The sequence below is a fragment of the Artibeus jamaicensis genome, unplaced genomic scaffold (genome assembly GCF_021234435.1).
Source record: "Artibeus jamaicensis isolate MK-2021 breed Jamaican fruit bat unplaced genomic scaffold, CSHL_Jam_final contig_465, whole genome shotgun sequence".
Lineage (NCBI taxonomy): Eukaryota > Metazoa > Chordata > Mammalia > Chiroptera > Phyllostomidae > Artibeus > Artibeus jamaicensis.
In genome coordinates, this window is record NW_026521843.1 from 10,003,949 (window position 1) to 10,031,111 (window position 27,163).

Sequence of the window (27,163 nt, forward strand, 5' to 3'; positions counted from 1 at the left end):
GACAGGCTTCGTAGTTTTATTTGGTTCCTTTCTGTCTGGAGTCCTTTGTGGCCTGTGTAAGTGGTTGGGCGAGGGGAGGGAAGTGAGCTGGGGCGCGCCTGCTGCGGCTCAGGGGGCACCTTTGGAAGCCCCGGCAGCTGTGCCCAGCGCACCTGTCCAAGGCTGGGTGCTGTCCTTCAGGGTCCCCAAGAGGCATTCGTTCTCCCCCCTTGTCTGGATGCTGAGGCCCAGGGCCCTTTAAACACATTTTAATTCTCAGTGATTACATTCTGAAGAGAGAGAGAGAGAGAGAGGTGGAGAGATGAAAGGTTTAGATTCAGCTAATTTATTTAAGGGCCCCACCTGAGTCTTTTTTACCCTGTAACATTCCCCCAAAGGAAAAGAAAGCACATTTATAATGTGAATTTATATGCTGTGGCTATGTGGGTGGCTGTAAATAACCAGAAAATGCAACAGTCTCTTCAGGTTAAAACCAAAAAACTCCCCAAGTGGCTGCTGTATTGCCCCTGAACCCAGTCTCACGGCCTGGGCTGAGATGCCTGTACATGGATGGGTTTGCCAGAGAAGCCTCACTCTTCCTTCAAACCCTGATTTTAATAACAATTGCTGGGTGATTGGAGGTAATGAAAAACTATAGCTAAATGTTATTATCTCGAAGAAATCCTAGGGTATTTACTATCTCTGGACAGAAGCAAACATTTTTCTACTTTTTTAGGGACTAGAAAAGAAAATTGGGTGTGGGGCAAGAAATGTCGTGATTTAGCCTGAGATTTTTGTGGCAGGAAAAAAAATCCCCATTTTCTTCATTTTCTCCTGATGACCTCCTTCTACCAAGTGATGCCGGAATGGGTGTCTTTGGCGCCCAGGGCAGGGGTAGGGGAGGGTCTTTGGCCAAGGACAGTTCTTCTCAAGGCCTCGTGCCTTCAGGGTGTCCTTTGCTTACCAAACAAAGGTGCGCCTCTGGATTCCCGCTGGAGCTGCCAGGAACCAGACATGGGAAGCCCCCCCCCCCCTCTGCTCAGTCCTCTGACATCGCCGAGTTAAACGCAGGTGAAGGGAGAGAGTGTGCTCTGCTCTGTGAAGATGTCAGCAGAAGGGCCGCCCTGTGTGGAGGCGGACAGGTTTTGGCTGCTGAGACACAGCTGTGATAGACTAGCGATGACAAGGTGTGGAGAAGAGATTCCGCCAGCACATTTGGCAGAGACCTGGCCTGTCTGTCTGTCTTCTAGGAAATGAGTGGGGCCCAGTCGGCCAGCTGGGAGCTCCAGGCCCACCAGTGGGCAAGCTGGCTGCTGGCAAGTGGAATAAAAGGCGGGCGTTAGGACTGTCAGTGAAGGCACCCGCCCACCTTCACCAAAGTTTTCCTCCTGAAGCAAACCAGAAGCTTTCGTCTTGTTGGGGAGACGGGCACTACAGCTGAGAGCGGTTCAACCACTCCTCCTGCTGGAGGAGGGGCAAGGTGGGCATCCCAGCCTGGGGAGTGCAGGCCAGGCCAGCCAGGGCCCCGGGGGCTGGGGCTGTGCTCGACAAACGCCAAGACAGCCTGGTCACTACTGCTGGAAGCCAGACCCCGATACTAAGGGGGACCCCACACCGGCAGGCGGCCATGTCCCTGATGCCCGAATGCTTTCCAAGCAGGGGACTGGGTTCTCCCAGAGGATGGCGGGGTTTGTCCCCTTAGCTCGGTGACACAGGCTTGACCTGTGCCCTTTGTCATGCACACGCTGCCCTGCCCCCCACTGTCCTGGCATTTTATTGCTGAGGTGGTACGGGAAGGAGAAGCCGTGTGGATTGTGTGACGGAGCAGCCAAGCCCCCCAAACCCAGAGCAGTGATGTCTCACAGGGCAGTCTTGGGGGGTGTGGGCAGGAGCTGGAGCCTTGCTCTTGGTGCCGAGAGTGCCGCCCACCCTGCAGGTGTGGTGGGAGAAGAGCCCAAACCCTACTGACCGTTTATCCCGTCCCAAGTTGTGTTGACGCTCAGAGCAGAAAACAAGAAGGGGCTGCAGTCTGTCTGATTTCCTTCGTAAGGCAGGGAGACAACAGAATTCTTCCCAAGGGCGGCTCACGCACCATGAGTCAGACTCCCCCCCTGCTGGAACCTGGTCTCCAGAAAGTGAGGTCAGGGGGACAGAGAGCGCCACAGCTGTGTCTGGGCCCCTCAGATGGTTGGGGGCCTTGCTGGCTCCCATGAGCCTGTGAGTTGGGGTTACAGAACCTCCCCCAGGCTGGAAAGCAGGGCTCTGTCAGTGGGGCTCCAGGTGGGCCTGGGGTGGGGGTCGGAGGCTCTGGGGAGCAGCAGTCTGTCGGAGGGAGGGAAGGGCCCACAGTGCCTTCTCAGAAAGGGTCTGGGTTGGGGAGGGACAGTCCGTGGACAAGTAAACCAGTAGTTGGAACAAGCCGGGAGGGAGTGAGAAGTAAGTAGATCCCCTCCATGGGTGTCTGAGTGGCACTCCCGTCCCTGCCCACTGTGGGCTTCTGCACTGCCCAGGAGTGACCTGCCCCCTGCAGCCACCTGCCCGCCTCCAAGCTGAGAGGTCACTTCTCTCCCTGGAGCTTCAGCCTGGTCCCACGGTCCCAGGGTTCTGCCTTGTCCGAAGGCTCGCTCACGGAGTTCAGAGGCAGAGCAACTGTGACCACTCCTGGACGAGGCCCCCTCCTGACGCCCATGCCAGAGCCACCTCTCAAAGTGTTGCAGCCCTTGCTTGTGTGCATCCCTTATACTCTCAGCCTCTGTTGGTGCTTGGTGGATGCGGCTTTGATTTCCACCGGGGGCAAGGCAGGTGCAGGCGAGGCTGGGCCTTGAGGCTGGGGCTCAGCTCTCCAAAGCCAGACCTTGGCTGTGTCCCCAGTGAGGGGCACTGGCAGCCCAGCTCCAGTACCCCGTGCTCACACGGTGATGGGTAGAGCCACTTGGGGCTAGGACTGTCCTGGGACCAAGTCCTGGGAGGGCTCCCCACTCCGACTGGTGCCTCTGTGCGGCACAGAGGAGAGAACAGGAACAGGGACAGGGACCTGGGGCTGTCCCGAAGGGTGGACTGCTCCACCAGGTCCCCAGCAGGTCTCCATCCCCTCATTGCCCTGGTTACATCTGGTCCAGCTTCTGGGGGAGTGAGGCAGGCACAGGCGCCAGAAGAGCTCCTCTTTCTCTTCTTTCAGATGGCCTGGAAATGGGGGCAGAGGTTACCATTAAGAAACACTAGAAGGGGGATGTGGAAGAGATGCTATTTCTACTTTCTCAGACAGCTGGGCCTTTTGCACCCAAAGCCAGGATCCCGGCCACTTAGGCTGGAGCAGGCTTCTCCCCTTGTGCCGGGCTTTCACTGGGGTCCAGAGCGTGGAACTGCACAAGCAGGTCCCTTGCAAGAAGGTTGCAGGTGAGAGAAGCCTGTTCTCACCGGGGGGCCACACTTTCCGTCTGCGGAGAGCCACCTACGTGGGCATGGCTGCGGGGACAGGCGTGGGAGTCAGCTTCCATTGCCCAGGGTGGGGGAGGGGGGCTGAGGCTTCACACCTGCCGTGTGGGCTGTATTCGTTCAGGGTTCAGGGATGTTTTCTGCTTACAATGTTCACGTGCTGGCGTCTCCATAGTCACAGGTGCAGATGCTGTGCCTGCAGCGGGCCTGGGACTTGGCCCTGGGATCTCCCAGCTGGCAAAGGTACAGGCTGGTGCTTCATGGCAGCAGGAGCCACAGTCACAGTAGAGCAACCCGGGATGGAGCAGTGGGAGGGGCGCGGTCACCGAAAAGGTGTTTGGTTTCAGGTCATGTTTGTATGCAAAAGCACGTGGTCAGTGGGCGATGGGCGACGCCCTGCGCCGTGTAGACCTCCCGGGGCAGCCCTGCTCGCCCCTCGAGGCAGCTGTGCAGGTGGACGCAAGCACTGCTCTTTCTCACGTGCACCCTCCAGCGGCTAGAGGGTCGAGGGGTCCGTGGCTGCTCTTGAGGGAGGTGCTTCTGCGGTCAGGTGAGTCTGCTGGCAGACTGCAGCGAAGCTGGCCCTTTTTTTTTTTTTTTGCCTAATGAACTTTCTTTTACAGAAACTTTTATTATTTTTTCCTAATGGGATGTGAAATAAATTGTCTAGAAAAGCAAGGAAAAGCTTCTGTCAGTTGAACCCCCAGCTCCTCTAGGCCGGGCAGTAGAGACCTGTGTGGAGGGGGCCAGCTGTTGGCTTGTGCCTTTCTCTTCTCATCCCTCCTCTGAGCGACAGGTGGTGGCGAGGTGGTGCCTGCAGGCTGGGCCGGCAGGAGGTGGGCCAGGAGCTGTCTTCTGTGCAGAATCACCGCTGTGTGGCCCCAGCTGACCAGCGCTGGCAATGACCACACCCCCTTGCTCCATCTAGCAGTGGGGGCACTTGACAGCCAGAATCTAGAGCCTCCCCAGAACCTTGCAGGGCTGAGGTGTTCTTCTGGCTGACAAAGCACAGACGCCCTGCAAGGCTTGCTCGTAGGAGTCCTGCTGGACTGGAGGTCAGCACACTGCTCCCAGGCGCACAGGCTTCCCTGGAGGCCGCTCCCAGGACCACAAGCCGGGAAGCGCAGCATGCAGGCCAGTCAGCTGGGGGTTGGGGAAACTGCACACGATTTTCACACAGTTGGTACCTGTTGTGCGTGTTACCTCACTCCACCGAGCCTGGCTTCTCTCAGACCCACACACAGCCTGGATTTTGCGGAGGGGTGAGTGAGTCTGGGAAGCAGGGACGAGGTTGGCAAAGGGCCTTCCTGGTCTGCGTGTTCCTCTCCGAGGGACTGAAGGCTGCCAAGGGTAGAAGAAGATGCACGTGTCCCATTTCCTCTGTGGCTCAGGGCAGCAGCAGCTTGACTCGAAGTTAGCAGGCTGCTTGAGGAAGGGGTGTGCCCACGGACTGGGCTTATTTCTTTGCAACTTAAATGTAGTCCTGGGTCAGGCCCTGTCAGAGTCAGGGCACAGCGGGCAGTGCAGCATTCCAACGACAGTCCAGTTCGGGAAGAAAGCAAGCTGAGGGTAAAAGCTTCTTTTCTGGCCGGGAAATGCTCACGTGTCCCCAGCTGGGAGCAGAGACTCTGGGACGGGGAATTTCTCTGGCATTCTCCACCTCGGACACGTCACAGGTGGGGCACCAGCATCCTTGGGGCCATTGTTTTTCTTGTTTTCCTTTACACTGTGGTGCAAACAACTCTTTCGTTTTCTGTGACAAAGAATCACACTTGTGTCACTTTGGCTGGAAGTATCTCACCCCAAACGAAAAGTTAATGCATTTTGTACAAGGATTAAGATGTTGACTGTCACCTGCACTGCAGCAGGTGACAATAGGTGGTTCGGAAGCTTTTTATCTTTTTCTAAAAAGTATGTCAAGAAGCAGCTCTTCTCACGGGGAAGGTCTGTTGGCGCAGGTCCTGGGGGGCGGCAGCACCTGACAGGCCACCCGTCCCTTAACAAGCACGTTTGCTGGACTCCAAAACGGGGATTTCAAGGAGGTGATGGCAGTGGTGACCCAGCTCAGTGACACGCCCATGCCCTTAGCCACTATGGACAAAGTTAATTATTTGGGGGTGGTCAGAAGTCCCTTTCCTTTTGCCATGATGTTTTTCAGCTTGGCTCAGGCGTAAGAAGCGGGAAGGAGGTGCTTTGTAAACCTGCATGGAACCCAAGGTGAAGTCTCCTTTGGGGGCAGTCTTCCGGAACTGGTTTGGCCAGAGCGGAGCTCCGAGGCCTGGGGGCTGGAGAAGGGGCTGTCTCCCCGCCCCCCGAGCCTGGCCCGCCTGGCAGCTGACATTGTGAGTGCTGCCTGTGCCCGGGGCCAGCTGGCAGGGTGCGCTTCAAGGGCAGGTACAAAGCCACTGTGTACATGTATTCTCAAGTTTAAATAGATTGTACATATTGACCTGTAAATGAACTGTAAAACAGCAGTCTGCATTTTTCTGACAGTTACATAGCAGTATATATTTGTTACACATGCTCGTATATTCTTCCTTAACCATTTGGACGTTGTGTACAGTTAAGGTGATTAAATATTTTATTGATAAAACGCCTCCTGACCAGTCTTTGGAGAACGACTTTTGACGTGTTATTCGGTGTCAGTCCTGCTTGTCCTCCTCCACACTGAGAACAGTCGTCAACCATGTAGGTGCCAGAAAGGACCACATTGAAACGAGGGGCCTGGGACCCTGGGCCCATTCACTAGTCTTCACACTGATCATCCCCCCTTGGAACACCTCAGACTCTGACGTGGCAATGTCCCCCAGCAGGGGGGCCTCGGGCGTGGGGCTCGCTCCCTGGGTCTCGTGACTCGTGGGACACAGACAGGACCCTGTGCGCAGGCCCACACTGCACGCCGCCGTGGGAGGGTGGATGAGTCAGCTCGGGTTCAGGGGAGAAGAGGCCAAAATGCAGTGGAAAACTTTTTCTCTCTGGAAAATGAGCACCATCACTTGCAGCGAGCGAGTGTGGCCGCTGCCAGCAGCCGGGGTGGTGGGCGTTGCTGGTTGCATCCTCTCCTGTGCTGTGGGGACGCGAGTGGGACCAGGGCGCAGGCAGCCAGCTCAGGCCTCCGAATCCCCCCACAGGGCCCAGCTGGGGCAACGAGGGCGGCGTTTGGGGAACTCAGCAAAGCCCCACCACAGGCTGCACAGGGCCCTTTGCTCAGGACTCTGGGGGACGAGTACCGAGGTCTGTGCTCAGCGACAGGAACTTGGATCCTTCCAGGTCTCCCCCAGATGGCGCAGGGCTCTCACGGTGACCTTCTCCTACAGAAGAAGGACAGAGCTATTTCCTCTGCTGCTTCCTGTTTCTGGGGGAGCGGCAGTGACGCAGCAGCCGTGCTGGGGTGACCACAGGGACTTGCCCTCGCACTGACTTGTGACCAGGAGCAGCTGCAGTGGGGTAGGGGTCGGGCCAGTGTGGCCCGGCGCCCGGCGGAGCGAGGTGGCACCACCGTCCTCTGTGCTCCAGCATTCCCGAGGGTGCGGTCCCTGCGGCCACGTGGCTTTCTCTGGAGAAAAGCTCAACAAAGTCTGCTCCCTTTCTGTCCCTTGACTTCGTCACTACTAATGAAAGGACTTTCTTTCTTTGGAATAAGATTTAAGTTCACCTTTAAGCAACTCATTCAGTACGGACAATAAATGTGTAAGCTTTGTGATTCTGCCATGGAAAAGTGTGGTCTTATCTTGCTTTGATTACACTCATCCTTGGTCAGGTCTTCGTTTTCTCGTTTTTCAGTCTCCCTGGCCTACCCCAGCATTCCGTGGTCAGAGGGTTACGCATCCGGCGGAGATGGGGTAGTTACCGGGAGAAAGGAAAGTCAGAGGTGGCATTTAAGAGCTCCTCCCATTTCCCAAATGCGGACCACGTACGTCTACAAGACCCCACAAGGCCTGACCCTCCCAGGAGGCCACGAAGACTGGCTTCTCCGCTCCCCACTGTGCGCCTGCGCCCTTCCACGTGGGCGGGGGAGGCAAAGACGAGCACCTTGCGGGCGGGGCTGCCTGACCTGGGGGTGGGTGCACTGTGCTCCTGCGCCCCGAGAACGCTGTAGACTCTCCTCAGGAGGAACAGTGACTGGGGACAAACGCGTCCACTGCAACGTGCCACCAACGTGCAGCCACCCCCTTGGGGCTGTGCTGCATCCTAATCACTTGCAGGTGTGTGGCCCTGCAGCGCGGCCAGTGGGAGGAAGCCCAGATGTCCGCGCGGAGCCTGAGCCGGGTGGATTGGCGGAGGTGGGATCCCAGCCCCTCGCAGAGGGAGGGGGGCTCTGCAGGTGCGCCCACACCCCTGGCGGTGATGGACGCCCAGTCACAGGGTCACATTCCCATCCCAGGAAGAGGAATTTTCCCACAGACTCACCCAGCAAGGGAGTCGGTCCCAACGTGGGAAGGTCAGCACGTCTGAGGAACGCGATAGAGAATGAAAGCGCGGCCCTGTCCCGACGCAGCCGCCCGTGACTGCTGCGATTCCCACCGGGGGCTCTGCATGGGGTTCGCACACAACAAATACCGTCCACGTAGTTGCTAGTTGGTAACACCCAACCTGCAGAGGTTTTCTAATCACAGGAGAACGAAGCAGTTGCAGCCGGAGGGGACAAGAAGAATGGGCCGTGATGTACAGTGGCCTCATTTTCCTGCCGTCCCCTGGTGCCAGAGAGCGGACTGTCCTCGCCCTGGAATCCGACCCAGCTGTGCACAGCTCCGCTGGGAAAACCCTGAAGAGGTGACGGCAGCCCCCCCACCCCCCCCACACCTGCAGTTACCTGTTCGGTCCCAAGAGACCGGGACTCCCTGGGACGTGATTCCCTGCCAGTCTGACCGGCTGAGAATCATGGTTTTGAGAGCTTGCCTCTTAGGTGTGGTAGAAACTTTTTTAACCTAGATAACAAGAGGTATTGACTAGTGCACATGGTGGGCCTGTCCTACGAGCCCCGAGAATCCAGAAATGACTGAGATGCAAGTCCATCTCCCAGGGGGAGGCCCCTTCTAAGGGCGGGAAGGGGTCTTGACTGTGGGGAGGCGCAGGCTGGGAACAATGTAGTTCCTGCAATAATGGTAAATGCTTCGACAGAAGCCCACTGTGGCCTCCAGGAGGCAGCATGGGGCCCAGGACAGGAGGGGTGAAGGTGGGCTTTGGAGAGGCCTCCATTTGAATCCCAGCAGTCACTTGGTGGCTGTGCGGTCCTGAGAGTCCCTCACCTATGCACCTGCGTGGTCATCTGTGAAGTGAGTATAAGCACAACCTGGCAGGACTGTGGGGCCCAGGGGAGATGCCATGAAAGTGTAGGGTGAGCGGCGGGTCCTCTCTGGCCTCGTGCTTCCTTCCCAGACCCAGCCAAGTTGTCCCGGTCCTTCTGGCTCTAGGATCAGCCTCCTCCCTCCTTGTCTCTCCAGGGGCTGGCTTCACAGAGCCATGGCAGCGCAGAGCCTTCTCTGACCTCACCAGTCTTGCGCTGGAGGCCTCCAGTCTGATGGAAGAGGACAGATCATGTCCTGCATCTGCCCCCGACACCTGGACCGATGTGCTCACTCACCTACATCTCTCTGGGGCACAGGCAGGGATCTCAGTCCCTGGGAAATGGAAAGCTTTTCTGTCCTTGGGGCCCCTGCAGGACAGCTTCAGCCTCAACGCCCCAGAGGTGTATTTGTTCAGAGAGCATGTGTAGTTTCACACACAGTTCCAGCCACCGAGGCTCCTGAAACCCCACCTGCCAAGGGAAGGAGCCAAGCACATCCTCTCCTGCAAGAGAAGGCTGGGAGCAGAGGTGATGTCCGGTGTGATTTAAGACACGCTCGGCTCCCGGCACCTTTTCCGCGTGGACTGTAAGCCCCTCGGGGTGATACTGGAGCGCCGTGGGCTGTGTGTGCGAGTCCTGCATGGCCCAGGGCTGGACAGTGGAGCTGGGTGGGCCAGTGCCGCCCTCCTGCCCCCACCCGCGCTCCCCAACATGAGCCGGAAGTGCTAAGGCTGCAAGAACCAAGCTGCAGGCTGCATGAAACAATGCAGAAGCCGAGCATCGTAGGTCCTCTGCACCAAAGAGAAGAGCGGGGAGAAGGAAAATAAGTTTGCTCTCGTTTTCCGTCAGGTGCCATGTTATAGCGCATTGACGGCAAGCCAGGCAGGACGCTCCATGTCACGTGCATGACCTCATTTCCCCCATTTAAAACCAACCAACCGACCCACCAACCCCCTCCCCAGATCCAAAATCCAATAACTGAAGCAAGTGCTTTCATAGATCAAGACGGGGTGGGGGTCACGGGGGCTGTGGGAGAGGGTCAGGGAGGTGAAGTCGATGTAACGTCACAAACCTATTAAATGACAACTCTGGGATTTGAACCCCCATCTTCAGTTACTGCTGAGAAGAAACTCGCTTCTTGGAAAAGCAATGAGAGCCAGACAAAAACGGAGAGAGCATTTTAAAAATAATTATTTTTATAAATTTCAAAATCATCTCAAATTTACAAAACAGTTGCAAGTAAAACACAAAGGACATTTTCCCCTCTGGACCATTTGCGAGTAAACTGACAGGCTGCCCCTCACCCCGGACACTTGCCTGAGTCTCGGGTTCCAAGCTGGACGGCCGCCTCCTCCCCCGCGTCAGGACCACTGCCATCGGGAAATGAACATCTCCTCCCCCAGCTCGTCTTCAGACCCCTTTCGAGTGTGCAGACTGTCCCAACAGTGTTTTTTGTAATAAGGACCTTGAATCCAGAACCAGGGCTGGCGCTATGTCGTCCTGTCTCCTGTAATCTGGAACTACGTTTGAGTTTAATACAGCATAGGGTGAAGAGAAATCAAGCCTTTGACTTCGCTGGCTGTCCAGGGGTTGAGTGGTGAAGCGGAAGGCAAAAGGTGAGAGGGCCCTGGCTGCCCCGGATGGACATCAGCCAGGAGAGCCATGGGCTGGCTGCCCGGGGGGACCCTGTCCCAGGGCACTGGTCTCACCAGTTTAGGCTGGTCCTTCATGCTGGCCAACCCCAGCCGAGGTTAAATCTTTGAGAAGGGCCATCCAGGCAGCTGACCGGGACATGAGGCAGAAATGCTTCTGGGAAAATAGATTTCACTTACTGCTCATCAGTCTCAGCCTTTTATTTTTAGGATTATAAGGGGTAGTAACAATAATCGGCATTATTTTAGCCAGTCTTTATTAAGACATAGTCTTGGTCAGGCATCGTGCTACGTGCTTTAATTTCGTCATCTTTAATTCTCACAGCGGTGTGAGGTGTGCACTAATATCAACGCTGTCTTACGTAAGAGGACGGTGAGGCGTGAAGTCACATGGGGTTGCCCAGACCCTGCACAGATGGTCAGAGCCCCAGAGTCCACGCACCTCACCGCCTCATGCGTGCGCATGGAGACATTTATAAGGCCTCCTGTTTAATTCCTGATGAGACAAACTGAGCTCAACCTCCTGAAATCTGATTCTCCCCTCTCTAGAGGAAACACGGAGAACAGTGGCTTTTCCACTTCCCAGAGGGACCCCGGCCGAGTCCCACTCGGGAGCACGGCTCAGCCTGCACCCTTCCCCCCAGCACACAGGGCTGCACCAGGCAGGCTCCATGTGCTGGAGAAGTATTTATTTCAAAAATTTATTTGGTGTCTAGATGATAAACAGAAAACGAGAGCCAGTGATATTTTACTTTATTATTTTACTTTTGATCATTTCTAAGCTCTGAAAAACGTGAGATACAGTTTCATACATGTGGACTTTTGGAACATGGAGTGGTGTCATGAAATGACACCAGAAGAAAGCCAGGGACGCTGCTCTTCATTTCGGGAGCTGTGGTCCACCCGGCGCTTGCTCCAGTGCCCAGGTCAGCACTGCTGAGCGCCTCCTGTGTGCAAGGCTCTTCCCAGCCGGGAGTCCCCGCTGCTGATACCCCACCTCTGAAGGCCTTCCCACGCGGGTGCCCACGGGGATCCGTGTGCAGCCCTGTGCCAGTGGCCGAGGTGGGTACCGGCTCCTCTCTGGAGCCGGGAACACTCCTTGCCTGCAGCTTCCATCTGCCCCTCCAGAAAGTCCCTGGCTCCAATGCAGAAGCCCTGCCTGCTAGTAACTGGCTCAGCCCTCACCGCGGGGTTGGCAGCATGTCGGGGCTGCCCCTTTCACCGGGGGCTTTCGGCTCTGAGAGGAAGGCCAACATCCGCCCCACTGCCCTCAAGCCCGAAGGCCGCCTCTAGGAGACAACCGAACGTTTCTGCTCTATGTGGTCAGCTGCCACCGCACTCGGTGCGATTTCCTGGCTCCCCCGGCCCCAGGACTGAGTCGGTTTGGGGAAGGCAGCGATGTTGTTGGCCCGCTCTAGGCTGGAGGACAAGCTTCTTCTCCACTGGATCTTACAGTGCCCACAGAAGGTGAATTTACACAACTGAATGGCTTGTTTTGGTTCATTAGTAAAACAATTTCTTTACAACTAATACACTCATGCAGAAATGGAACAATCATTTATGATAATGGAAATTCTCAACTCAGCAATTTAAAGACGCACTTTTGAAAATTACTTAGTAGAAGAAGAAAAGAATCATAATTACAGTTAAGACTCTACCCTCAATGGCTAGCACAGTACTCGGCTCACTGCTGGTCCTCAGTGGAGTTCCCTGGAAGGAGAGCACAGAAGGGCAACCGCATTTGGGAGGTACAGGCTGGTCTGGGGCAGGTCGGGGCCTCCCCATCCTGGCTCTGGAGGAACGGGGCCCGCTGGCCATCTTGCAGTGGGAGGTGTAGTCGGGATCCTTTGACGACTCTCGTCTGCTTAGTCGAGCAGAGGAGTGACTGGCAAACCCGAGTCTCTGTTTGATGCAGGTGGACCAGGAGGTCCGCTCCTTGGGGAAGCCTTTCAGAGGTGGGCTCTGCTTGGGCCTGTGCCACTGGTGGCCAGACACAGGCTGACTTGGTGGTCTGTGACATAGGTCTGTCTGCAGACTGTCCTTGGGACCCGGCCTGATCCTGACCATCTCAGCCAAGACCTCTGCAATGGCGGTTTGGGCTGATCTTTGGCTTCTGTCCCTAAGGGAGACTCCGGTCCACTGCCAAGGTCTGGAGTGGGAGTGTGAGCTTCTCATGAGCTTACACACCTCACGTGTCGGCCCATACACCGAACATTCACTGATCTCTTCCATTCCCAGCAGATGTTTCCTCATCTCCTCCAGGAGAGCCTCTTCTATAAATGTAAGTCAAAATCAACCAAATTTAGACTTCCTTTGTCTGCAGAATCCTGCCTACCAAAGCAAACTGCAGGGTGCCCCTGGGCTCCCTTGCAAACATCAGAGACCCGTCTAGGTCATTATGCTCTTGAGTGTGGAAAGTGTGTGGTTAAACACAAGGAATGTTTCCTCAACTGTGTTTACTTCAGCCTGTACTGTGGGAAGCTGGGAGCTGCTAGTTTTTAGGCCAAGAGGTTCTCACTTTTTTTCACTTCCAATATCAAACGCTGAAATGAAGCATTTACCCACTAAGTCTACTACTTCCTGCCAGGAGTCGGTACACCCACTGCCCCTGGGCCAGCAGCCAGTCCCCATTTCCTTACTCCACGGCTTCTACTTTGGCCAGGTCGTCCCTCAGCCAGTCGGCCGCCATGTCGGCCATTTCCTGGTAAAAGTTGAGGACAAACGCGTGGCATATTTTCTTCTCGCAGAGCCGAATGTCTCCTTCCGGAAAGTCCTTCTTTATGTCTTCGTAGTACTGTTGTGGACACCAGCGATCTATAGTGCCGTAGTAAAATGTAAGCTAAAAGGCAAGACGAAAACAGTTTGTTAGCAAACGCTTCCATTTCCGACAGAGATGTGACAGCAGCAACCGAGCTCTGAAAACGGCCCCTGCGCCCGGCCCCCCAGAGAGCGGCTCTTCCAGGGCGAGCCTCCATGGTTCGTGGGAGTGAGCGGAGAGGCCTGTGATGGGAAGAAACCCGGGAGGGGCAGCCTGTGCGACAGACCGCCCGCGGTTCACTGCAAGGACTCGCCAGCCAAGCTGTGTGTGCTGGGGCTGGGAAGGACTCTGGGGAGATGACAAATGAGAACAAAAAGTTACCGAGACGAAATCGCTGCTGAGTGACTAGTGACCACTCATGACACACTGAATAGTTTTCAGACAGCCAGTGGTAGGCGTGTGAGACACGGTTGTTGAATGCACACAAAGATGAAGCAAGCAGACTCAGGCTTCTTGATGAAATGTGATCAGAACCCCGAGAGTGTCTGTGACATTTCTGTGAAGAGGCTCATGTGACGGGAGAGCTGTTCCGTGGGGAGGTGCTGTAATCAGTCACACTCAGGTGGCAGCAAGCAGGCTGGATGGAGACGGGACCTTCCGTGAGGCATCGCGAAGACTGATCTATACCTGCCCACGACACACACACGAACACACGTGTATACACGCACATACGTGTGCACACGGGTCTATATGTACACAGGCACATGTGGTGGGCTCACACATACCCATATGTATATATAAGTATATATGTATATATTTACACATACATATTTCTAATAAGTACCTATATGTGTGTCTAGCTCTAGGCTGTTCTCTACTAAAAACTAGGTTCTAGTTCTGTATTTCTAAAACAAAAAGGCAACAAAAGTGAAATCTTATTCAGAGTGGCACGCAGTGGCCATTCCCCCAAATAAACAAGAACTGGGTTTTAAGGACCTCATGGCACCTGCCAGCACCGAGGAAAAGAGCTGCGCCCGGCTGCGGCCCTCGAGGCGCCAGCTCCACCCGCTGTGGCCTCCGTGATACACCGCACGCGCCCCCGCACTCAAACCCTCACGCGTGAATCTGTTCAGCAACTTCTCAGTGAGCATCTACCCTGTGTCGGGAACCCGGGAAACAGACACCGAGGCAGTTCCCGGTGGGGGAGCCTGGAGGCGCCGCGTGCACAAGACAACCGCAGAGCCCGGACGAGGCACTGCTGGGAGGGGCCAGCGGGCAGGAAAAGGTTCCCCAGAAGTTGGTGCCCGAGTGGGGTCTCCAGGTTGGGGGAGCACAGTGTGGGGAGCAGGCCAAGCGAAGTAAAACGTCTGAAGGAGCAGGCACGCTGGGGAACTGGAAGGGGCTCCACAAGGCTGGGACGCAGGGTGGTGGGCGACGAGGCCAGCAAGGCAGAGAGAGTCGGGTCGTGAACTTCTGGGCCACGCTAGGGAGGGTGCCACTGCTCTGGAGCCCACGGGGCTAACCAGGGACTTTACACAGTGAGGCGACGTGATCGGGTCTGAACGGAGGAAACTTACTTTGGCCACCGTGGCGAAGTGACTGGAGGGGTCAGGTGGGGGGAGGAGGGTGTGGGGAGAGCGTGTTGCCCACTGGATGACCTTGCTGTGTGGATCATCAAAGCCGTCGTCTGAATATGAACAGGTGAAACTGCCCTTAGAGAAGCACAGACCTTCATTACGGTGGCAGTACGACCTAACCAATATTTAAAGGGATGGGTAATTAAAAAACTCTTCAAAGAGGGGTATATTTATTGCAGCGCTCCGGAGGGTCAATTACTAACAGCGGAACACTGGATAGTGGACCTATTCTGAATCGCTTTGCAGAAATTTTTCTGGTTGTTACTTGGGGTTTTAGTTTCGAATGACGCAAAGAATCTGTGGTTCATGGGTGTCTCACTTAATTTATTCTTCCCGTGCCCCTACTTTTGCTCCCTGCAAGCATTTCTGGGAACTCCCAAGCCTCTAAAACTAAAGTTCGTTTTGCTGTGACCCCTAGCAGAGAATGAAGTTCTCTTTGCCTGCCCGGGGGCCAGCAGCGGCCTGGTTCTTTCCCCTGGTACCAATCTCCCTAGAGGTCTGAGAGGCCCGACCTCACAGCCTGTGGGTGGGTGTTCTGGTGGCTGTAGAAACACGCGTTTCCCCGAAACCCTCGGCAACCACCTTACGACAGTTTTCCCCTGAAATACCGCATGGGCACAAGCTGTCTGCAGGCACTATTTACCCATCCATGGGGCCAACGACTTCAGTCCTTTCTAAGCCACTGCCACTCTCACCACCAAGAACCCTTTCAATTGCACCCAGGAGAGAGGAACAGAACAGTCACTATGCACAGCTGTCCAGCACCTTCTCGGAGTAGGAGACAGCGCCGGGGAACCGGGAAGCCGAGACTGGGTGTGTGCGCCTCACGCCTGCCCCTCTGCCCCAGGGCACGCTCTGCCCTGAAGACCCCGGGACGCCGAGCAGGCACTCAGGAGCCCTTGCAGCAGGACAAGCTGGAAACCCTAACACAGGAGGGTCAGCTGCAGGGAGGGCCAGGCAGAAAGACCTCCCGCACCAAGTCCTCCGACAAGGAGCAGGACACTGCCGTCCACGCCTGCTGGTGCTTCCTGCCTGACACAGACTGCTTCCGTGGAGAGCCTCGTATGTACTGCTAAGTGATGCAGTTACTACTTGAAACGTCCCCAGTGAGAAGCCAGGTTGATGAGAGGCCGTCCCTCCCATGCTGTGGAGGTGGCAGCCAGTGCAGCACCAGTAATGACATGGGTTACAAGGTGGGACGCTTCCGGCTTCAAGAGACCAGTCCTGTCCAAGGAGTTACGGGGCACACGCTGCCCACGGCAGCTACAAGGAGCCTCAGCACAGGGTGACGTCAGTGTGGGAGGCAGCGTGACACCAAGAGTCCGGATTCCCATACGTTCATCGGATTTCACTTGCTCCTTCTCGGCCAGTCACCATTTAGAGTTGGCTGTATTGGGTTAAATGACTAAGTTCTGCTGGGGTAATGTCTTTTTGCTTTTTGTTTTTCAAATTCTTCCTCAGGCTCTGCTCACTGAGTGGTTCTCCATGGAAATCCGGGCTGACAAGTAGAACGCGTGGTTGTTTCTCATGCCTTTACACGCGCTGGCTCCAGATACTCCTGCTCCCCAGGGGTTACTGGTCACAGGCAATAGATCTGCACAGAGGACACTGCATCTGTGATCTCCAACAGGAAACTAAAAAAAGAACCGGGTGTATGGAGGTAGTGGGAGGACCGGTGAGGTAGAGAAGAAATAGCTGGACCCCAGAGCGTGGCGGCTACTATTACGACGGCACGTAAAAATGAACTGCGACAAATAATGAGACCTGATGAGCCCGAGAGCAGTATGCCTGGCGCTGTGCTAAACTCTGCGCTCACTGAGTCCTTACAATAATGTTTGGGTGTTTTACATAAAAGGAAACTGAGGCTTAGAGAGACCAACTTAGAGAGACCACACTAAAACAGTCAGTGAGTTGTAACGCTGGGTCACAACTCCAGAGACGACATTCCTAACCAAGGCCTGTTACTCCCATTCGCAGTGAACAGCGAGCTGACCGGTGTCTGTAGAACACAAGACCTGCACACTAGGAGGTTGAAACCGGCTAGAAGACCCAGGACGGCAGCCGTGACCGGCACACGCCCGGCCACCTCCACTTCAGGTCCCCTCCCGTCTGTGCAGTCCCCTGGGGTGTGAAAATACAGAGACGTCACCTAAGCATCGCAGGCTCTCGGCAGTAGGTTTACACGCAAAGGTTTCTGGAAAACAAATGATTGTCGGTGGGTGACTTCTCCGTGGCACTCGCTCCGACACGCGCGCGGGACTGAGAAGAAGCTCGCACCTCCGAGGTGGAAGTTACTCTGGGCTCCCAAACTGCCGGCATGTCAAGTAACCCGGCTCCCTGTTGAACACACAATTTCATTTTCTCAGCCCCAGGACTGTGCTTTCTCCCCTCCTGTGTTTTTGGCAATTAGGTGGCATCAGGGCTGCAACAGTCTCTGTGCCCACAGACGTTTCTGTCCTTTCACCCCTCAGGGTGCCCACGAGGACATACCCCCGATAACAGGTCCCTGCGACCGCAGCAGCCCGCCACCACACAGAATCCACACTGGTCACTTCCCATGTTCTAGTCTCTTTTTTCTCACTTTCTGCTGCTGAAACTGACAGAGCCACCAAGACGTCTCCAGACTTATCTCCCACCCGGTATAGGCTTAGCGGCTGGAATTCAGCAGAAAGACAGCCCGGCCCTGGAGGAGCTCCGAGCAGGGAAAGCACAGGCGTGTGCAAAGTGGCCCTTCGACACAGCCGGCCGGGCCGGTGGAGCCAAGCGTGGGCCCTGCAGGGAAGCCTGCGTTCCGCCCGGAGGGTCACACATTCTGAGTTGCTGGCTTGTATGCATTAGTAACAGAGGATTTATTGAAAAAAACAGAAAAAAAATTTAGAAATCACCTTGTGACCCAAGTTTACAATTTGATTTTGCTAATAACTAACAAAAAACACTTTAATGATACAGCATCATGTTAAAATATTCAACATGAAAAAGCCACACACAAAAGCCTCTACCTGGTGATATATATACACATAAAATTTAGCCATTTGCGACAACACGGGTGGACCATGAGGACATTACACTAAGTGAAATGAGTCAGAAAGAGAAAGGCAAGGACTCTATGATCTCACTCGAATGTGCAATCTAAAGAAGAAAGGGAATCACAGAAATGGAGAACAGATCTGTGGTTGCCAGGGGCAGGGGGAGGGAGGCGGCAGCGGGCGGCCGGTGCAAAGGCACAAACGCCCAGTTACAGGAAGAGCAGGTCCTGGGAACGCCACGCACAGCGAGGTGCCTGCGGGCAGCGAGGCCGTCCTGCGTGTCTGAAAGCCGTTAAGAGCACAGAGCGTCAATGTTCTCATCACAAGACAAAAATGTGTAACTGTGAGGTGATGCGTTAACTAACCTCACATGGTTAGTACCATTTCATGACACATACACACACACACACACACCCAAATCATTATGCTGCATGCTGTGCCCCTTACACCAACACAGTGTTGCATGTCAACTATGTCTCAGTAAAACCAGAACACAAAATCTCTTATCTCAATTACTTCTGTTCAACAGTCCAGTAGGATGTAGTTATTACAGGAGTTGCAGGTCTAATGAAAGAAAGCTTATCATTGTCTCAGAATTTTATGTATTTATTTATCTTTTGTTAACTTGATGGATACACTGAATATTAGATGCCCCTTATAACACAGTTTGCAATGTGGCCAAGTTCGGCATAAACTAGTTCTTCTCAGAACTTAAGCACACTGCGGTCACCACCGCCAGCGGTCACCACCGCCAGCGGTCTGAGAGGTCTACTTCCAGGTCGGGCACGGACCCGAGCCCCGCGGTACCTGGTGCCACTGGGGCTGCCGCACTCCAGGCAGAGGGCTTCTCGGACAGCCCCAGGGTGGACCACTGTGCTGAGCTGCACAAGCACACCATGCAGTCACAGGGAGGGGGTGGGGCAGGGGTGGGCACAGTGGGCTCACAGGCGCAAGCCTGAGCCCTGAGCAGTGGCCACCCAAACTGGAATCTTGGTTCTCCACCTACTGGCATCATTACCATTGGCCCTTACTGAGCCTCCCTGGAAGGTGTGGCTAGAAATAGGTCCCTGTGGGCGGTGATGAGCATCCGAGAACACAGCACACAGGCTACCTGACATCCAGTGAGCTCTCCGAAGGAGCGGCTGCCAGTATAATGGTGAGGACGACGCAGACAGGGGACCTCTAGACCTAGACTGTGCCAATGTGGGGGCGACATCTGTCTAGATTCTTCTCCACAGTGGGAGCTGTGCCCAGGTGAGAGGGAAAAACAGCCATGTGACCTTCAACTAGTTTTCGAGAAAGTAGACATCATTCACTGCCACCCCCCAACACACACACACACACACACACACACACACACACACACACACACAGAGAACCCGCTGAAGTGACAGCAGGGAAAGACGCTGAATGGAAGAGAGGTCATGGACCAGTGAGCAGTGACGCACAACCCCGACCTCGAGCGACCACTTGCGCAGCCCACTCAGGGGGGCCTCGCCAGGTCTCCGTCACGAACGAGCCTGGGAGCCTGCGCTGCAGTGCCGCCTGGGTGTTCCTGGTTGCACGTTTTCCGCAATGAAGGCAGGCACTGGCACTGGAGACTATGACTGCCTTTCCTGATGGGCTCCCAGGATGGCCCCTGGGTTCTGGACGCAGCAGAGATGAGGCCCCGCTTCCCTGAGTGCTGCCCGGCTTCCTCTGTTAACATTCCATAGGGAGTCATAGCCCTGGGCGCACCCTGAACTGTCCTGTGTGCCAGTGGAGAGCTGGCCAGCACCCGGACGTAACCAAAGAGCAAGACACTCAGGGAGGAGGCACGTGTTCTCGGCCTTACTTTGAAGTCTCAAGGAAAATGATGTCATGCCTGCTTTCTCCACTTTTTCTTTCCTTCTCTGAAAGGACACCCACCTGACCATTTTTTTTAATCCAAGAAGGCAAACATCAGATATAAAGCAGCCAGTTACTTAACAAGAGATTCAATCAGTGCTCATGCATCCAGCACCCGCTCCCAGCTAGACCTCCCGGTCCTGCCTTCACGTCCTACTTCCACCCCCTTCCAGCTTGCCAGGCTCAGGGCACAAGCTGGTGGGCCCTCTGGCGCACCCCCAGGAGGGGAGGCCCAGACGCGGCTGGCAACAGTGATGGCCTCCCCCCCAAGTCAGACTCTTCAGCCTCCAGCTTGCAACCTTAAGGAAACCTGCTCTGTAACATAAGTGGCTCCTTCCGGTTACTTAAAAATCTCATCCTCCAGGGAACGAAAGGGTGGCGGTCACAAGGCTTCAGAGCTTCTTTTAGAGTTCAGAAAAACTGCAGTCTTTCTGAATGACCATTTTTAGGAGCTTGAAGAATTAATAAAGAAAGGAAAACAGTTCAGGAAATTCATTTTCCAATTTACCTTGTTTCTTTTCTTCCTTTTACCCCAAACTGGCTCAATTACCATTCTTAAGAAAACAAATCCCCAAAGATTAAATAAAGTGGCTGAGGATGGAGGGAGACATAACCTTTTACGACCACGGAGCCCTGCTTCCCCTGCAGGCATGTGGAGGGGCGCTGGGAACCGCATCCCGGGAGGGGGCAAGGAGACTGGGCCACGGTTCCAAGGTTGGAACAGCTGTGTATCCTCGGGCCTGCAGAGTGGGGCTCTCTCTGTGTGTGACTCCAGCGTAAAGGGCCAGGACCCACTCACTGCGGATGGAAGTCCCTGGGCCGAGTGATGAGCTTCGTCTCTTGCTGACCTAGGACCAGAGTGAGAAGCTGACCCCAGGTGCCCACTCTCCTCTGGAGAGGCAGCAGAATATGAGACCCTAGGGACAAGTGTATCCTCCCGTGCCTCTTTCTCCCTGGTATCGTCCTCGAGAGAGTGGGAGAAGAGTCAGAGGGCCTTGCCTAAGTAAGTCAGAGAAATGGCCAAGTGCAGCTCGTCTGTGCTCTGCTCCAGGGTCCTGGGCCCAGGTGCCGGTCCAGGTGGAATGCCGCTGTGGCTTCCCTCACCGCTTACCCTGCACGGTGCTCCCCCAGGCATGTGGCGGGAGCCACGGCCGTGACCTGCGACAGCACTGGGGAGTCCCTGGGCCTCATGGCTACATATTCCATATCATCAAATTCCTTGTGTGCATGTCGGGGGGAGTTAGCCAGGTAATCTTTTTCAAGTGCTCAGAGGCACACCTATGATTTAATTAATAATAGCAATCTTTTATTGAATGGTTAGTGTATGCCATACCCTCTTTATAGTACTTATATAAACTATAGCATTATACTTTTGGAACAACTGTATGAGAATATATACCGTTATTAAACCATTTTATTGATGGAAAAGGAGGCACAGTGAGGTCACGTGATTTAACCAAGGTCATGTAAGTAAGTGAGTGGCACACATGGATTTGAGGCTGGGGCCCTGACTCTGAAGACTCTGCTCCCCAGGGTACAGCCCCCCACCCCCCATCACACTCAGCTAGAGAACACAAGTGCCTACCATGAAGCTCTCTAGGTCAAAATAACTGAGATAAAAACAAAGCTATCTTTTTCCAGGATGATTAGGACATTTGGAACAGGCTTCGAATGAAACAGGCAGAACTAACACAATCAGTTTCAGGCTGAGGCTTGGCGGAAAGGCCGCCCTGGTGAGTGGGCCCAGGGAGCGCTTCTTACGCTCTGCGGAGCGGGACCTGCTCCATGCCTGGATCTGCAAACCCCGCACGAGGTCCCCAAAGTCAGCATGCGCTGCTGGGCCCAGGTGGGCCACGCAGAACGGGAAGACAGCCACGGCAGAGCGTTTCCAGTCCTGGGGACGCTCTGCCCCTTCCCCAGCCACACTGTCGTCCTGGCCAGGCCCTCTGGGGGCAGGGACAGCCCCACCTGGCAGCACCCCCTCCCACGCTGCCTGCCATCATCAGGAAGCTGGGTCTCCGTGTTCCGGCTGGGAACAGTCTCAGAGCCCCGCGGACTGACAGCGATGCTCGGTTTCAGTCTGGCAGTAGCACACACCAGCTGTTTCCATAAACCTGGGCCAAAGATGGTCACGGCAGTTTAGAATTTCCCTCCTAAGTGAGTTTTAAATGAAAACTTCAAGTTTCTAAATCAAACAGTAATTCACTTTCCTACGAACGGCACACACATCCCCTTACAGTTTAGAACAATGACGGAGCACGGGAACGCTGACCTCCTCCTTGCCTCGGACACGCCAGGTGCGTCGTAAAGCACAGCACACCCCGGAGGCTCCCGGAAGGACCGGGCCTGGGGTGGCGAGGACGTTCAGCGGACTCTCTCACTCTGGTTTGTTCCATCCTGGTGCTCACTCCCGTCCCTCCCCCTCCACTTCCGGCTTACTCGTTAGCTCCTCTGCTTCCTCCTGGCCTTCGGCTGCGTTCCCCCAATCGGTCTTTAGAGTCTTCTCTCCTTGTACAACACACTCACGCAGGTCACAATTACCCACGCTCAGGGCTTCGGAGGTACGCTCGCCACTCCCAGCTCAGACCAGCCCTGCCCCCCATACCCAGCCACCTGCTGGGCCTGAAGAAAAGTACCCAAATGACCACTTTCTCAACCATCTCCCGCGACTTGCTTCTCCTTCCACAGTGCCTACACTGTCACCAAATCTCGCTCCGAGACATACCCTGGGACCCCTCCGTCACCACTCTCCCTTTCCAGGAGGACTCAGCGCCTCTGGTTCTGCGGGTCCCCAGGGCCGTGCGGCCAATGGCTAGAAGCGGGGCGGAGTGTGTGTAACACATACTCGTACCTGTGTTTTGTCACTATAAAACTGGAATCTTCAAAGGACAGTAAACTCATTGTAGGTGACAAAAAATAGCTTAAGCTCATCACTACAAGTTTCCAATAGTAATTCTGACCACCATTATATCATCATGCAATGTGTTAATAAAGGTATACATGTAATACATATATCACAAATTTGTCTTGAAGATATTTTGATAACTATAATTTTTCTATAACCTCATACATTTATTTTATGCACTTAAAAATATTACTCAGCGAAGGGGCCCACACACAAGAGAGCCAGAGAGACCCCTGACACAGAGAAGGCTCCGAACCTTCCCTGTGATGGCCTCCCGCCCACCCACCTGGGGCATGGCGGTGACTGCTCACGTGCGGTGACTGCTCACGTGTGGTGACTGCTCACGTGCGGTGTCATGCATGACGCTGGGCCCGAGGGCTGCTGAGATGAGACGAACACAGCTCCTCTCCTCAGGGTGGGCGAGAGGGGGAAGCTGACCATTACACACTGGGAGGTGCATGCCACTTTCTAGCTGACGGGGGCGCTGTGGGGACCTCGGGGAGGGGCAGCCAACCAACACAGAGACGGGGGAGGCCTCTTGGAGGGGACGATGGAGCCAAGTCTTAAAGGACAGGTCGGATCTGGTCAGGTGAAGAAAGAATGCAACCGCTGTGCCATGGACCATAGGTGTACGTTTCTGGAAACAATGATGCGTTGGAAATACTTGCTCCAGAAAAGGGAAATAGCTTTAAGCAGTCTTGAAGCACTGCCAATAAACAAGCACACTGTTTGATGCTGTATATCAAGTCTCTAGACCCAGGAAAAGGGAAGGAAGGAAACAGATGAAGGAAATTCATCTATTTCTAGATGTGGCTCCTTGACCGAATGGCACGAAGGTACATTTTTCAGCATTATTTTGGACGTTGAACAACTGAGATACATTGAATGATTTCTGCAACAAAGTGCGTGGCTCAAAGAGTCTTCCCACTGGGCAGTCCGAGGAAAGGTATGAAGTTTCTGACACGGGACAGAGTCTCCTTGACCGGACCATCTAAGTTAGGGATATGTCTAGTCTTGGGAGGTGGTTTTCAAGTTTGACTCATTACCAAGGTGATCTGGAAGGCGGCAGACAATGCCCAGTATCTTCCTAGAACCACCTGCCCTTTCGGGTTTCCTTATTTTCTCAAGCAGATGGGGACATGCACTGAGCCAACGCTCCCCCATGTTAAACTCCAGCTCCCTGTCTTTCATCACAGAAGCAGAAAGTTCCTGTCTCTTCACCTCTCTCTGCATAGGCGCATTACTCTAGTGGGGGGCGCGAACTCCGCTGGTACAAAGGGTAAGTGATTGATTAATCACGAGGTGGTCTCCCCCCATAAACTACACACACTGTCCTGCTTTCCCGAATGCTACAAGTGCATTTAATGCTGTCTCAAAAATCAAACACAGCCATTCCCTGGAGTTGGGAGTTTATTCCTCTGACTGCTGATATTAACTTTGAAATGTCTGCCATCTACCACTCTGTCCCCATGCTTCTCCCATAAAGGTGTCGGTAAACTTACAGCCCTGACGGTTGCCACACGCAGACCTCTACCTGGGAACGATGACGCCTGCATCGGATCTAACTTCGGGCAGGAGTAAGTCAGCACCTTCCTTGGACCTCGCTCCGAGCACGACACGCACACAGAGGCCAGGAACCAGGAGCCCTGCACGGCAGCCCCCCAGCTGCGAGGATGGGCCTGGACACACGGGGGTCCAGTCGGCCAGCAGGTGCGAGTTTTGGAAGTGAGCCTCTGCCAGTCCCATGATTAACTCGGACTTGAGCTGTTTTTATGAACTTCCAGCCTTGAGAACTGAAACGCATTTTTGAAGCAAATTCATTTCTAATTTAACGGAAAAACAAAGCACTGTTTTTCTTCTATTTTCTCACCCTTCAACGACTGAAAAAAAGTGAAGAGTCCTTCAGGGTTTCCTTCTGGATCCAAAACTTCAGTCTCTAGCCAACTGCTGTTTGGGAATGTGACGGCCACTAGGCCACAGACGGCGCAAACTGGCCCTTTCTGGCCCTTTCGAAAGTCCTCTCCGAGGGGTGCTGCTAGGACCGGTCGGATTCTGAAAACAGGTGCTAAGGGACATACACACTTCCTGCTTTAAGGGAGCTGTGTTGGGGGGAGGTAACAGGCAGGAAAGTTAACCCTGCAGGCCCGTTTAAGCCGGACGTCTCGAAGTCCACGGAGAGACCCTAAACTCAGCACGCTCTGCGCGGGAACTGCAGGCTCCTGGCTGCCCAGCAGGGCTCCTTTCACTGCTCCTGTTGACATCACAGCTCAGCACCGCCGTGAAGCCCTCAATTAGCACGGTCCGAAGGAAGACAAAGGCATGTGTGTAATTTACAAAAATGTCTACTAGCTACATTAAAAGAAGTATAATGGAATGGATGAAATGACTTTCAATAATATATTTCACTTGACCCAGTATATCCTTTTAACAAAGTTTCTCACCTGAGGATGTTTCACTGAGAGAGAGATATCGATGTGCAGGAGAAACATGCACTGGCTGCCTCTCACAGGCAACCTGACTGGGGATCAAACCCGCCACTTAGGTATACGCCCCAACTGGGAATTGAACCTGCAACCTTTGGTGTACAGATGATGAACTGACGAACTCAGCCACCTGGCTAGGGTGAGACCCAGTGCATCTTAAAACATTATCATTTCAACATGCAATCGATGTAAAAATATTAAGAAAATAGTTTACTTTTTTTGGCACTAAGTTTCTAAAACCCAATGTGTACTGCACACTTACAGTACAACCTGCTCGGGATGGACAGGCGGACAAGCGGTGCTGTGGGGGTGCCAGAGCCACCTGAATCCCAGGGAGCCTAAGCACATTCTGAACCACGGTGCCCTCGCAGGCCCAGAGACCGGTGCTTCCCTGCGGGTCTGTGTGAGATGCCAGCATCTGCAGCGGAAACTCACAAACGCTCCATCTTCCAGCCTTTGCCTTTCTGCACCAGCTGCTACAGAAAACTGGTTTGGGAGGGCACCCTGCTCTCGAGAGGAAGACAGACAGGCTCTCCGAGTCCCTGGGATGTAGCAATGGTAGCTCTTTTCCAGTGTTTTGCTTACATTTTCATGTAACTCACTTATGCTATAAGTGGCATTGAGAATCTTCTCAGTACAGAGCTCTAGAGAGAAGTGTGGACTCCAACTCAACAGAAATAATTAAAATATATTTAATTATGCAATCAGCTTTACTTAGTTTCTATGCACCATTCAAGGACAGCATCATTTCAACTAGAAGTAGAACTCGACATGGAATCTACAAGCCCCTGAGGCCTTTCAGATTCTAACCAATTCCAGCCTTTCATGTTCAGTAAATATGTCTACCCATCTCCGTACTTCCTTGCAGTACTGAAGTGATTACCTTGGGTAAATGTTCCTTTATGGTTTCGTTGTCTCTCTCCAGCACCTGCATCATTTCTTGGCCCCCGAGGTAGGCAGCATTAGCTAAATTGAAAAAAGAAAAAAAAGGAAAAAAAAGCCAAACACTTAGAACAGGCAGGACAAACACAAGTATCAAATCAATTGCAGTAAATTCCTGTTCCTGCCCCCAGCAACCTCTCCCTCCCCCCTTACTGGGCAAGGGCTATCTGCTGTCAGGCAGCGGGTGTGTCTGGAAACAGGAGCAGGTCCTGTGAGAGAAGCCTGCCCACCCTCACCCAGCTCTCTCAACAGTGACCTGTGCCAGCATGACGGCTTGAGGTCAGGCAGCATGGCAGATGATGTGTGACTGTTCCTGATCAATGTGTTTTTATGATTTAAGGCTTAGAAGCATGAATTTTTACAGATAAGTCATCAGAAGCCCACATTTCTACAGATCTTTACCAAAGGCCGCACCTCAGAGGAGCAGAGAACGGGTGGTCTGTGGCGGGCAGGATTCTAAGCAGACACAAACATCCCGTGCCCTTCCATCACTGCCTCCCTTCTGAGTGTGGGTGGAACCTGTGACTGTGATAACAGGTGACTCCCAGACCAAGGCATCCCACACAGTGAAATGCCTGTAAGGGAGAGGATCCTGGCGGGCCTGACCTTATCCCAGGAGCCCTCCAAAATCTGTTGGCAGGAGGGGAAGTCAGAGATTCAAAGCACTAACAGGAGAAATGCACTGTAGCGGGTTTGAGGATGAAACGCACGGAGAGAGGACCTGAGAGTCCTCTCTCTCTAGGAGCCGCAGGGAAAGCTGGCGAGAAAGTGGGGACTGCAGTCACACAGCCACAGGAACTGGACTTTGCCGGTACCCTGAGAGAGCTCAGAAGTGGATGTTTGGATGCGCAGGGGCATCAGGGAGGCTTCTGAGATGCAGGCAATGCTGACTCGTGAGCCGGGTGGGAGTTACGTGGGAGTCTCCCTTGATGCTCATTCATGGAGGCAAACATTCACATTTTAAGCACTTTGTTAAATTAGGAAAAGTTCAAAAATTCAAATAACGTGTCAGGAACTGCATTTTTAAAAGTAAAGTTTTTTGTCAAGCAACGTGTCTTACCCACCTTTACTCCTACACTTTTTTCCCTGATAATTTCTCATCTTAAGTATATTTAACATTTTTTAAATTAAAAAAAATTTTTGTTTACTTTTAGAGAGAGGGGAAGGGAGGG

At 54.0% G+C, this 27,163-nt stretch overlaps 1 protein-coding gene across 2 annotated transcripts in view; it reads right to left on the reverse strand.

The window, feature by feature from the left end:
* Nucleotides 1–12,303: 12,303 nt before the first annotated feature.
* The window catches only part of LDAH (lipid droplet associated hydrolase), a 72,665-nt gene continuing 57,805 nt past the window's right edge, over nt 12,304–27,163 (reverse strand). For both annotated transcript variants that reach the window (XM_037151715.2, XM_037151716.2), the window contains 2 exons: nt 25,933–26,015; nt 12,304–13,192 (listed from right to left, as the gene is read on the reverse strand). In XM_037151715.2, coding sequence (XP_037007610.2) covers nt 12,989–13,192; nt 25,933–26,015 — 287 coding nt within the window. In that variant the 3' untranslated portion in view covers nt 12,304–12,988. The remainder of the gene's footprint in view (nt 13,193–25,932; nt 26,016–27,163) is intronic.